Source organism: Acipenser ruthenus, chromosome 6 (assembly GCF_902713425.1).
Source record: "Acipenser ruthenus chromosome 6, fAciRut3.2 maternal haplotype, whole genome shotgun sequence".
In the NCBI taxonomy this organism is placed as follows: domain Eukaryota; kingdom Metazoa; phylum Chordata; class Actinopteri; order Acipenseriformes; family Acipenseridae; genus Acipenser; species Acipenser ruthenus.
The window spans coordinates 41,156,389-41,169,047 of NC_081194.1; the positions used below are offsets into that span (position 1 = coordinate 41,156,389).

Here is a 12,659-nt window from a genome sequence, read left to right on the forward strand (position 1 = left end):
AGCAAAAACATAGTGCAAGATGTTTAACTTTCATAGATAAGAAAGTTACGCCTTGGCAAGCCTCGAGGTACCAGGGCTGTGTCCCGTAAAAATTAAATAGTTTACACTATTCTTTCAGAAATGGGAATTTTCATGGCGAACTACGTATTACATGTAAATTGTTAAATTTCACATAAATTGTTAAGTCTGTGATAACCGTGAAAAAAAATACAGCTTTATCAATGGCCTGTATCGGTGCAGCTCTCTAGACAATATGATCGTATTTTAAAAGCCGTCCCTTTATTTTTAATGCCACTCTGGGCCGTAGGGCTGCAGATACCTCAACACTCCCTTCATCCCTTGTTGTCAACCTACTACCTGAAATTGGAAAAACAATCCATTTGCTTTTAGTTTTATTACAATTGGCAAAAGCTGTCTTTTCCAAACTGTGGACAAAGCAGAATTAATGAATGATCATTTCCGCTGTTCTACCGTAACTTGGCTGGTGTGTGTTACTAGGGAAACAAGAAAAGGGAGTTGTTTCAGCAAGTTCAAAAGGGGCGGTGCCGATTCTGCCACTTTTGAAGCATAAATCCTTTTTGTATCAACATAGCGAGCTTACAGTAAAATCTACTTACCATATTAAAATTGAAGGTCACACTTCGAGACCTGGCAACCTGATTTGAACCACCACATTTCCCATATTCTGGCACTCAATAACTTTGTTAAACTGTACAAAATTAAAGAATGTTGATTCCAAATTTCATAATAGGATGAGAGTTCTTGATAACAAATGTAGAAAATGTGACATTAATACAGTACCCAAGTACACAGACAGACAGATGTCTTCATATACTTAAAGATTCTTGGTTAGGATGTCTTTTTTTTCTACATATATTTAATACAGAGACAAACAATTTATTCTTATAACCAAATATTTTTAAGTTTAACTGCTCTGAGTCAAAATCGCTCAAACATAATTTATTGTTTTTATTTTCTCTCATTTGAATTTGCTCTTATTTTACCACTGATTGTATTGTATTTTATAACTGCTCTTATCTGTAATGTGATACTTTGTAATAACTGTAAGGTCACCCTGGATCAGGGCATCTGCTAAGAAATAATAAAAAAAAAAACTAAAAACAAACAAAATTGACAATAGAACTATCCAGATCTTTGTAAAATCCATAGAAATAGGCTACCCTACAATGTTACTATAAATATCTCGAACAACAGTATTTCCCATGGTTCCTGAAAATTATTATTGGGGTAGTTTTCCGTACATTATTAAATCACGACATGTCAAGCTTCCAAAAGATCATATTAAAAGAGATTGACTTGTCTAGAATTCAAAATCATCTTCGAAACTGAACAAAGGATTTTCTCCAAAAGTGAAATGAGGACACAATACTGCTATGATTTACATTACAGCCAACCAAACAGCAATTAGTTCCAGGTCATTTATAAACTTATTTTCCCCCCTTTGACTAACATCCACAATAAATATCTTCATACTGTGTGAATGGCAATATGTCAAAAGTATGCTTTATTGTTAAAGTTTATGACAGTTTTAGACCCCGGACATTTACTCGGAGGTTCATAATTTCTTTCTCCTGTCTTGTTTTCTCTTCTTTAAAGGCCATTTTATTTGCTTTCTTCTCTGATCTTCTTTCCTGATAAGACAAGGCAAGGGAATACGAAAAACATTAGAGAGCAGTGAAGTGAATATCCAGGTCAAGTTTATTATATCTTCCACTTCAAAAACATTAGGTGTTGTTCTAAAGGGTATGACTGTCAGTATTTGGCTATTATTAAAGGATTTTAAAATATCTGAATTGTTGAACAGTCCAATTTAAAAGCTCATATTGGTAACATATCTGAACCAGCAATGAACACAGTGTAATGTATTTTATCCTTATCTACAGCTTCACCCCCCACCACCATTTTGTAATACATTGGGTATTTCTTAATTTAAAAACATCTACACAGATATGAAGGGTGCAAAGTTATTAACCCTTTGCGGTCCTATGTCGGACCTGGTCCGACACTGCAATTTTCCCTTTCCGGTCCAATGTTGGACTCTGTCCGACATTATCAAAAAGACGTAAAAAACAGGTCTCTAGTCGTTTTTTCTCCAGAAAAAGCTGAGAAAACCATTCAATGGCCGAGAGCGACCAATAGGAGCCGGAAAAAAGGGGCGTATCTCATGAATACAGATAGCCCCGGCACCACATAGATAAACACAGACATAAACAAACAAGATAGCTGCTTCTGCATCCAGCGCTCAAAGAATATCACAGACATTTGCATAGCTTTTTTTAGATGTTATAGTAATAATATAATGACTGATCGCATTATTGAGGAGTTTTGTGATAAAACGAGTGATCAGGAGATGATTTATTGGTATGAACTACTATGAAGAGGTATGTGAAAAATACAGCGAACAAGGGATGGGGCGGGGCTAGAGATGCAATACTGAGTGTCCTGTTGATATGCAGTGCCTTTTAAACCTGTTTTACTGTGAAAAAAATACTTAAACAGCGCGTCTAAAATAAACTGCGCATGTGAAAATAAACTGGACCGGACGCCTCGAATAAATGGACTGCAAAGGGTTAATTTCAAAGCTGCCATTGCCACTCTCTCCCTTGAGTACAACAATACAATACAGAATGTGTAAACCATAATAAAATAGAATTTATTGAAAACATACCTTTCGTTCTTCCTTTATTGCCTGCTTTCTTGTTTTCCTTTCTTCCTTTGTCTCGTCTTTGGCACGCTGCTGTGTAGAAACTCTGGGCAGGTCACTGTCATTGATCATCTGCATGCGCTCCACCTGTTTTGCAGTGAGTCCTTTTTCAGGCAAGACATTCAGCGGTATTCCAGTTTTACGTGATACTTTAATGGGCTTCAGCTGAAATATAAATCAGAACATTATATAAATATGACATGCACTGAAACAGACGAGATTGTGATAATTTCTCAAATGAAATGTACCAAATGAGAACACCACAACATATTATTTTAGTCAGCATTCTGTTCTTTTTCTTTGGGCACATCAAGGTACGAAAGGGTTGCATACACTCTTCTAAGCAATTCATTATATAGAATTGCGTAAAATGCTTTGTTAATACGGTAGTTTAGTCAAACACTGCACTAAAGAAAAATCAAAACAGTCATCAGGGATGTTGATTTGCTCTTAAATTGGCTTTTAGAAACTCAAACTAATAATTTGATGTGATGTTTTTAAAACTTGGCATTCTATATCATAGCAAAACATGCATGATACAGGAAGTTTAAAAGAAGGGTGTTAATATTTTGCAGGTATCAGGAGATGGTAGCATTATCATGGAATGGTGCATGTAATGCACCATCTGGTGGTCATTGAAGGGATTCCACCAGTAAAAAAAAAAAAAGCACACTAAGAATCCCGTGCCATCAATTAAAAATAAATCTGTTTTTATTTTTGAGACATATATAAGGTAATGAAAGTGCACAACAGGCAAGATTCATGGAATTATTTTGCTAGCCAAACTTTAGCTTCTCCCACTAGTCAGGTCCATTTATGGGGAAAAGATCTTTCAATTTCAGAGCCTCTAGGAATGGAATGGCTTGCCTGGCACCTAGTATTTATTAAACTTAATTCACCGACACAAACGGCTCATGACGGACCACGATAACCCAATGTTAACTAAGTTGATAGTCTAAAATTTGTGCTAATACGGGTCTGTGAAACAAGCCGACAAAGCCTTCTTTTAATTGTTAATAATAAACAAGTGTACGTTTTTTATAATTTGCAAATTACTTTACACATGAATGATATGCTGCCCTCTATTTGTTATCCATCGGGGACTTAAACTTTTTCCTAGTTAAAATAGATAAAGGGATTTTCCCCTTAGCTACTCAAACTGAACGCATGAGCAATACATTCTGTAATTAAGTCATACTGCAAGTTTTACCTTTGGTGGATCCTTTATGATTTTGGGGTGATTGTACAAATTTGAATATGTACCTAAAAAAAGAAAATAAAAATAGGTTTAGACCAATAGTTATGACCACTTAAACAGGAAATCCTTGCCAGGCAGCAGCTCCAAGTCAACCTGAAGCTGCTCAAGTTCCACCTCGAACAGTAAAGTTTTGGCATTCAAGTTCAATTTATTTATCCAGGTTAAAAAAAAAAAAAAAAAAAAAAAGGACTCCTGAGATCAAAGATTTCATTTACAACTGCATGCTGGATTTGTGCATTGCTGTTTGGGAAGTCTTATAATGATATGTTGTATACATTTGAAAACATTATTATCCTGTGTGATAAATCAATAAAAAAGTGAGGAACTTACTCAATATGGAATCACAGTCCCACTTTTCTTTGGACTCTTCAATGACTAAAGTTTCCATCTCCTCTTTCTCATCTTCCTCATCCTCCTCATTTAATACAGGGAGCTCTTTTGGACCAAGATCATCAGGTTTCTGGTACCTAGAAGAAACACATCCAGATGTATCCAGTTGTTCCTATGTATATAGTTTTAAGTTTCAATAACTTATTCACACCTGAAGATTGCATGTTTGATTACCTTGCACACCAAACAAATGAAAGAAGCACCAAACTTTGGTGTCATTTTTTCTCTCAGACTCCTATATACAACTACAACCCACAAGAAATCTGACCAAATGTAATGTTAAAAATGTGCAAAAATGCAGAAAATTAGACAGAGGGCAAATACTTTCACGGCACTGTATATGTAATGTATTGACATGTTGTTTATTTTATTTTTAGTTGTAGACAATCAGTTTTGTTTGTGGACAACCAGTGATCTGCCTTGCACTTGTCTGTGGGACAATAAAAAAAATCCCTTAAAATCTAACCCTGCATTAGGAAGTAATGGCATTTTTTTTAAAATTGTCCCACCACTGTTCATTAAACCCCCTTGAAATTAGAATTTTAGCTATTTGTACCAAGTTTAGGCCATAATAACTTGCGTGGGGGGACTCCAAAAAATCACCTAAAGATATGTTTGGATCTACAAGCATCAAGCAAAATATGTTGGTATCCGAGGATTTTGGCAGATTTTTGAAGTTGCATTTGTCATGCAATCGAGCACTTTCATGAGGTTAAAGTACCACATAGTTCTGGCTATTTCTTCAATTGTGCATTCTTTGAGGATGACAGCCATTAAAAAATAATGGCTATCATTTCTGAACTCAGTAGTGAATTTCTTTTTATTTATTTTTCCTAATACATCATCCCTAAAAAAACATACATCCTGTCTGTATGGTTCTGCTGAAAGGAACAATGTCAAATTCTAGCATTTTTATTAAAGTCCTGCAGAGAGGACAATCACATATCCAAATGTTCTGCCTGAAGAGCCCCGTAGAAAATAATTAATTGGACATTCCAAAATTAAAAGTAAAAAGTGTATCTTACTCCTTTGCTTTTTGCTTGAAGTAATCGTCTATTACTTGGTGCAGCCGAGAACTGCCTGCATCTATGAAACCTTCCAACTCTGCGTTATCCAGAGCACCAATTTCATCCTCATCAAACTGTTCATAAAACTGGAGAGAGAGCGAGAAGCAGCTTAGCCAAATCAATCAACAAAACAGAAAATGGCGATAATAGAAGTTCATGAATCATCTATTAAGTACATACTGGTTACACAGAGGTTCACAAAATAGTTGTAGTGGAATAAACACATTGTTGAAGTTTACTAGGAATAGACAAGTAAGTAATTTATATCAAATTATTTTCAGCTGTAAACTGAAATTTCTTCAGACTCACCTTGTCAAATCTGTCATCCAAGAGTGTCAGCTGCTCGTTCCTTCTTATCACGGAGGAGGTGATCGAGTACTCTGTGAAACGACTCTTAGTCTCCTCATTCATGAACATAAATTCTTTCATCTTCCCATCTCTACTCTCAAACTGTGAGCCTTCATCGGACAGAAGGCCATCTGAATTAGCATTTTCCCCTTCATCATCACTCTGATCTTCATCTGTATCTTCCCACTCATCTTCATCAGAGTCCCTATAATTTGAAAGTCAGAAATGACATGCATTAATTACAGAAATTAATGCAATTGGCTTGTTTTACACAACATCATGTACATCTGATTTTACATGTAGTTTTAAAATCTTTGTGACCACTGCCACTGGCATCAAATTCCTGCAAAACGTCTGTTCTGGAGAGATCGATCTCATCTGCGACGTGCAGCAAGACCACAAAACCAATCTTCATACTGTCTTATTTAAATCGTCTCGTTTCACTTTTTAATAAAAAAGTATTTAAAAAGGCAGGTACGTTTGTCAGAAATAAAATGCAAAAAACAGAAACTCTAGATAATTTAAATAGACATTAAACTGAAATACAGACAGCACTAAACACATCAATCAAAGCAACGGTCTTTATGCCACTAACGAAAGGAGAGACTCCAATTCTAAACCGCTCCATTAGCGGTTTAGAATTGGAGTATTAATAAGCTCAGTTCACCAAACTGCAGGCTACCAAGGGAATTTATTATTATTAGGCTGATATATACTTCTTTTTAAATCAACATTATTTGAAGCCATTCGAACATGTTTAACTAACAGCTATAGTGGTATGGTATCGCTGTAGTCTGCAACCACAGTAAAAGATTTTGAAGAGCACAGAGGCTAGATATCAACTGGCCTTTTAATGCATGCACACAACAAGTGATGAAACACTTTTTTTGCGGCAAATCAACGTGTAAAAGTTTAGTATCATTTTAACCAAGGCCCGTGCCTCATGTGGCTCATAGTTGGCTATGACACCTTCCTTAAGTATGTGCTTGAGAACAAAGTATTTTTAAGCTTGAAGATACCAAATACATGTATTTATTTATTTATTGGTACCTGCAGCCAAAAGTCAGCACTCTTGTTACTGGACTTGTAGCACTGTTGCAAAGAAAGGTCATTTTGAAGCTCGAGCAACTAACGGCACAGCTGTCTTATCTGAATAAAACGGTTTAAACCTGGAAACCAAATCCCTCACATTTTGTTGGAAAGGAGCATCCAAAAATGAAGCGACTGTCAAATGTATCTTCCAGCTCTGCGATATGGTTTGTGTTCACATTGGTAGGGAACTGCTCAGTTAAGTGCAGGTTTTCACATGTACAAGCAACAGCTGGGAAAAATGCCTAGGTTTTGTTGCTTACATCAACTTTATTATATATAAAAAAAAATATATATATATATTTTTGCTTTGTCGAAACTCAACAGGCTTTAAGCTCTGCTATTTCTTTCTTTCTGGCACTGCTGTCCAATGGGTGCACGTCTTTGTATACTGGATGCTTGGTACTGTGATGCCTTTTTAAGTTGTATTAGGGAGGACTTTCAGAAAAATTATACTTCACTCGCAATTGCAAAATAGTCATGTTCCTACTGTGGTAAAAATATGTGCTTGTCTGCCTGCAACAATTTTTTTTCTCAACGGTGCTGAGCACTCTTGTGTGGGCTACATGCTTGATCCTGCACCTGTCCTAGCACTTGAACCCGATTCCGGGCCCGCAGTTGATTCCAATGTTGCTCTGAACCCGTGTGAGTTTCATCTTTAATGTCATCAGACCTGTTTAATTTAGACCTGTTTTAATCAGCCACTTATACATTTAAATTTCTTTCCATAATACGCTGTACAATTTCAGTTTGACTACAAATCTTGTGATCTTATAAGGTCTCATCCAAATGTTTGATATCACACAGTAGTTTGTAAAGACTTTGCATTCTCCACCTAAAACATTAATGTTGTCCATATATACAGTATATTTAAAGTACGAGGTCAGCTGCCGCAGGCACAATGGTCTGGCTTAGCTGGCACGTCTGAGGACCACTGCACTAGAGCATGCTCTCTGTAAAAATTGAAAATCTAATAATTTTCAGAGGGGAGCTGCCTATTACATGTAGAGTAAATACAAATGGGACACAAGTGCCCTCTAAAGGCCACAGAGTAATACAGCTAGCCCTTTCTCTCAATCCTTATTTTGTTATTGGTAACTTCTGCACAACAATTCTGTTTTTATATAACATAATATTTATTATACATAGTTCACGGTGGGATGTGGTGGTAGAATTTACACTTACACAAAGTCATTGTTTCCCTCTTTGCCCGCTGCTTCATTTGCCTTCATGATGAAGTCATCTTCAAGAATGTTATCTGGATCATCAAAGTTGAAATCCTCATCAAGAGCGGCAACAATATCAGGATCCATGTCCAGTCTTGGACCTTAAAGAATAAAGATAAGATATTTAGATTTTATTTAAAACTGAGAAAATGGACAAAATAAGAAACTGATCATAAAAAAAAAATCAACAAACTGAAACTAAAGTGTGAGAAAATCTAAGCAAATCAGTAACAATCACTAATAATTAAATATGGACGCTGATTTTGTTGTTACAGGTTAAGGAAACAGTGATAATGATGAGGTGGTTTACTTTAGAAAAAACTTATCCCATAATTTAATATTCACCATGCTGTGATTCTGTTCACCATCAGTAACTATTTCTGGGGTGAATAAAATGCTATATTTCAGTTTTTAGAAATATGTATTTGGTTGGCCAGTGTTTGCAAAGTTATGTAAAGAATTGTGGCTTATCAGGACATGAACATAACACAGCACACACACAGATTCAAAAGACTTTACCTGATCTAGGAGCTGCTTTATTCAACAAGCCAACCTCCTCTTCAAACTCTGAAGCAAATACTGAGGAAGGCAAATTGATAGAAGGAGCCTTTAAAAAGAAATGGTATGTGTTTAAAGTTGAAGATTCATATAAAATTGAACAAGTATTTGTTAAGAGCTATGCAAAAAGTATACTCTTAAAATCTAAATGTGGACCAAAAAGGAATTTAATTAAAATACAATGGAGCATTTTAAATTAAAAAAATATTCTAACCACACACATACAAATCTTTGCACAGTGAAAATTAAGTATTTTCTTATAAGACGTCACATTATGGCAGCCATATTAGGTTACAGGTCAAAGTGAGAGGTAAAGATTTGACCCAAGTAGTTTTTATAACATTTATAATACCAGGTTGGTCCCTCAAACAGTTTATGAGATAAACGCAATTGAAGATGTGGTGGTGGCAGATTTAGAAAAACATATATGCTCTCCACAGCCATGAAGTTAATAAAAAAAGTAGACCATGACCTTACAGTATGTTCATGTACAAACAGAAAAAAATGTTTGTCCATATACACTTTAGATTCTTATTATTATTATAATATTATTATTATTATTATTTATTTCTTAGCAGACACCCTTATCCAGGGCGACTTACAATTGTTACACGATATCACATTATTTTTTACATACAATTACATTATTATTATTATTACATACAATTACCCATTTATACAGTTGGGTTTTTACTGGAGCAATCTAGGTAAAGTACCTTGCTATTATAAATTGATATTATGCTTGATATTATAAATAACTTGTTATAAACTACAGCAATCCGTCGTGTATCCGCCTGTCACACATCCGCCCTAACCGTTTATCTGCCATGATCAATCTCTTCAGCACAGCGAGTGAGAGTGTGAGAGAGAACCAGTGTTGGACACTGAAGAGTGACAAAGCAAGTCGAAAACACTGACAGCTGGGCATGTGGCCGTAGTTTGTTTATTAATGAACAGATTAAATTAGTTAAGAGATTGTAGCTCCCGCCAAAGTTTTCGTACACTGTGTTGTATGTGCTCCGTGCGCTGCCATTGCTGGTAGTGCCAGGCCGAGCTGTTCAGTGTGCTGATATGTAAATAAATCCTGTTCGCCTGCGGGGCGTGTCAACTTCAACCTCTGTCTTGATCTCCTGCCCATCACTCAGCAGTGAATGTAAGCACCCAGATGACTACCCTGTCACAAGCATTAATACTCTGTATCTTACTAAACAAGGGATGTAGAGACACTCCCAATAAAAGCTGAATCTCAAAAAACAATAATTGTGTGAATAGTCATTGTTACAGCTTTTTTACATATCCAGCCTTACTCTGGTCCCACCACAGTTGTATACGTGACAGACTACTGTATATCAAAACCTAAATATGGCTCACTGGATATAGTTAAAATATATTTTCAAAACTGTTTGCCATACTGATATGGTCCGTTATTTAAAATCTCATGCCTGAAAATAGGCAAGGCTTTAAAATCAGTACATTTATAAACATCAGTTGGTGCAGGTATTGAATCATAACTAATCATTTGTGAAGCCTTACTGCGATTGTTTCAGATTCCTCTTCCACCTCTCCATATTGGGTAATCACAATCCGACTTTCTTTCTGAGGCACTGTGGATGATACAAGTTCAGCAGGACAAGAGGGTTCTTTGAGATGTTGCAGGTAGTTATAGTCATCATCGTAGAACACACCAAAGTCCCTCTGTACTTCCTTCCTCTCTTCAGCTGTTGCCTTTATTTAAAATAAAAAAAAGACACAAATGATTTGGGTTTTTGGGGCAGGAAAGGGAATCAGAAACCACATAATACAGCAATTCCTTTGTTACAGGATAGATTACCTTATTGACAGGTAAAAGAACATGCTGTGGGGCCGTTTCATCTGCAGCCAGAGGGTCTCTCTGACTTCTGTGAACCAGGTGAAACGTTACTGCTTTTTTCTTATCAATGAAAGGCTTCTTCTTCGGAGGCTTTTAAAATAAAAATAATTATAATTTTAGTAAGTATATACATTGCCCAAAGAAAATACAGCATTATTATAAAACATATAGATAGATAGATAGATAGTGTATTGTTATTATTTATTTCTTAGTCACACAACAGTATCCTACATGGTTTACAAACATTAAACAAGATTTAAATGTTCTATTACCTACGTTGCGTATTTATATTTATTTTGTGGCAACATCACTACAATTACAACAGTATAAAACAGATTTCCCTGCATTAGGGATAATAACGTAATATACATTATAAATACTCAATGATTTTGACTGTCAATTGGTCTAGCATTATCATGTTTCTTGTAAAGCTGAAGAGTAGTCCTTGGCTTACACAGATCAAAAACAGTAAACACAGCACAAGCACACAAATCACTGCTAAAACATTATTTTTGAGACAAAACGCCATAGGCTTAAACTTTCGATGTTTTCTTTTACCGGCACATTATTATATTCACTAACACATGCATTTAAACTGTTGATTTTTAAAGATAAATGCGGTCTACTAGGAACTTGCATACAGGATTCCAGCAAGCCTCAAGTCCAAAGAAATTCGAATAAATGCCAAAATAACACGTACAGCACTAACAACAAACAATATTAAAGACTACTATTTGTTTATGAAATATGCCTTATCAAACTTACCATGTTTCACGTGTTTTGTTGTTGTAAAACGAGGCTCTAAAAGCTAGTTATGTTTAGATGAATCGCATTTAAACGACAACTTAACGATACAGTTGCAAAAATAAATGTATATTCAACTTCTGTTTTAACTGTTGTTGATAAGTTTAGTTTATTATTGAAGACGAAAACAATGTTTATAGCCCGTGACCTATTCTTGCTTCACTCCACGTTGCCAGCGCCATGTCAGAAAGAACCATCTAGCATTCAAGAGGGGTTTTCACTTCTGCTCCAGTATTTTATTATTTTTATCATTGATAAACTAATTAGGAAAAACATATTCTTAGATACATTTTGTATACTCATATATGTGATATTAATATACATATAAATCAATTGATTAGCTATCTAAAAGCAAATGTGTGAACGTGGTTTATCCCACAAGGTATTTGGTTCCTTCCACCAGGCTAGAGTAGTTGAAAAGGAGCTCATGATGAGCTGCTGACTCAACAGGCACTGTGAAGAGGAAATACCGATGAATATATACAAAAAAAAAGAAAAACAAAAACAAAAAGCAACATGGCAATCCATCAGTAGTTACAGACATAATACTAGCCCTGTCATGAAATACTTTTTTATTATTATTTATTTTGTATATGCTCAACAAAACATTACAATGTGAAACAAACACACATGAGGAATCCATTACCTTAAAATACAATTATATCAACTAAAATACAAAGGCAATACCAGGGGTACTATTACTAATTAGAAAATAAATCAAATAAACTAAAGATATCACGTTTATTTTATTTGAATATTTTTGTTTGTTTTTAAGACTGTTGATGGTGTTGATGTAATTCTCCACATTATTATTTTTTTTTATAAATAAGGTAAAGTTTGTTTACATTTTAACCAGTTCATTTTATGAATATGGTATTTCCCCAACATAATCAAAATATTTTCATTTAGCAGACTCACAGAGACTAGGGGGTGAACTATGCATCAACAACTGCTGCAGAGTTACTTACAATAGGACCTCGGTTTTACATCTCATCCGAAGGACGGAGCACAAGGAGGTTAAGTGACTTGCTCAGGGTCACACAGTCAGTGGCTGAGCAGGGCTTAGAACCAGGGACCATCTGGTATGAAGCCCTTTTCATTAACCACTGTCCCACCAAGCCTATTAATCACATATGTAATATTAATCACATATGTAACCTGTTTCATGTCATGTGCCTTTAAAAAAAACACATTGGTCAAATAGAAGAACAGTTTCTCTTTCGTTATTACAGAATACACAATTGTAATCTATGTCAATTTTAAACCTAGCCAAAACACTGAGGTAGGTAAGGTAGATCCTATGAACAATTTTATTATTATTATT

At 35.3% G+C, this 12,659-nt stretch overlaps 1 protein-coding gene across 1 annotated transcript; it reads right to left on the bottom strand.

Annotated features, from left to right (window-relative positions):
• Positions 1–1,498: 1,498 nt before the first annotated feature.
• ltv1 (LTV1 ribosome biogenesis factor) lies at positions 1,499–11,536 on the bottom strand. Its single transcript, XM_034017304.3, has 11 exons — positions 11,297–11,536; positions 10,493–10,621; positions 10,195–10,386; positions 8,623–8,710; positions 8,063–8,204; positions 5,750–5,993; positions 5,399–5,526; positions 4,314–4,450; positions 3,936–3,988; positions 2,690–2,890; positions 1,499–1,652 (listed from the first exon to the last, which is right to left on the bottom strand). Exons 1-11 carry the CDS (start codon positions 11,297–11,299, stop codon positions 1,539–1,541), a joined length of 1,431 nt encoding a protein of 476 aa, XP_033873195.1. The 5' UTR covers positions 11,300–11,536; the 3' UTR covers positions 1,499–1,538.
• Positions 11,537–12,659: the final 1,123 nt, after the last annotated feature.

What these genes read in the sequence shown, in the direction of transcription:
- ltv1 (XM_034017304.3), bottom strand. An exon ending in TAAAGCAGCTCCTAGATCAG is followed by an intron (nt 8,205 to 8,622) that starts GTAAAGTCTTTT and finishes TTATTCTTTAAG; the next exon opens with GTCCAAGACTGGACATGGAT. An exon ending in TGGATGACAGATTTGACAAG is followed by an intron (nt 5,527 to 5,749) that starts GTGAGTCTGAAG and finishes CTCTCTCTCCAG; the next exon opens with TTTTATGAACAGTTTGATGA.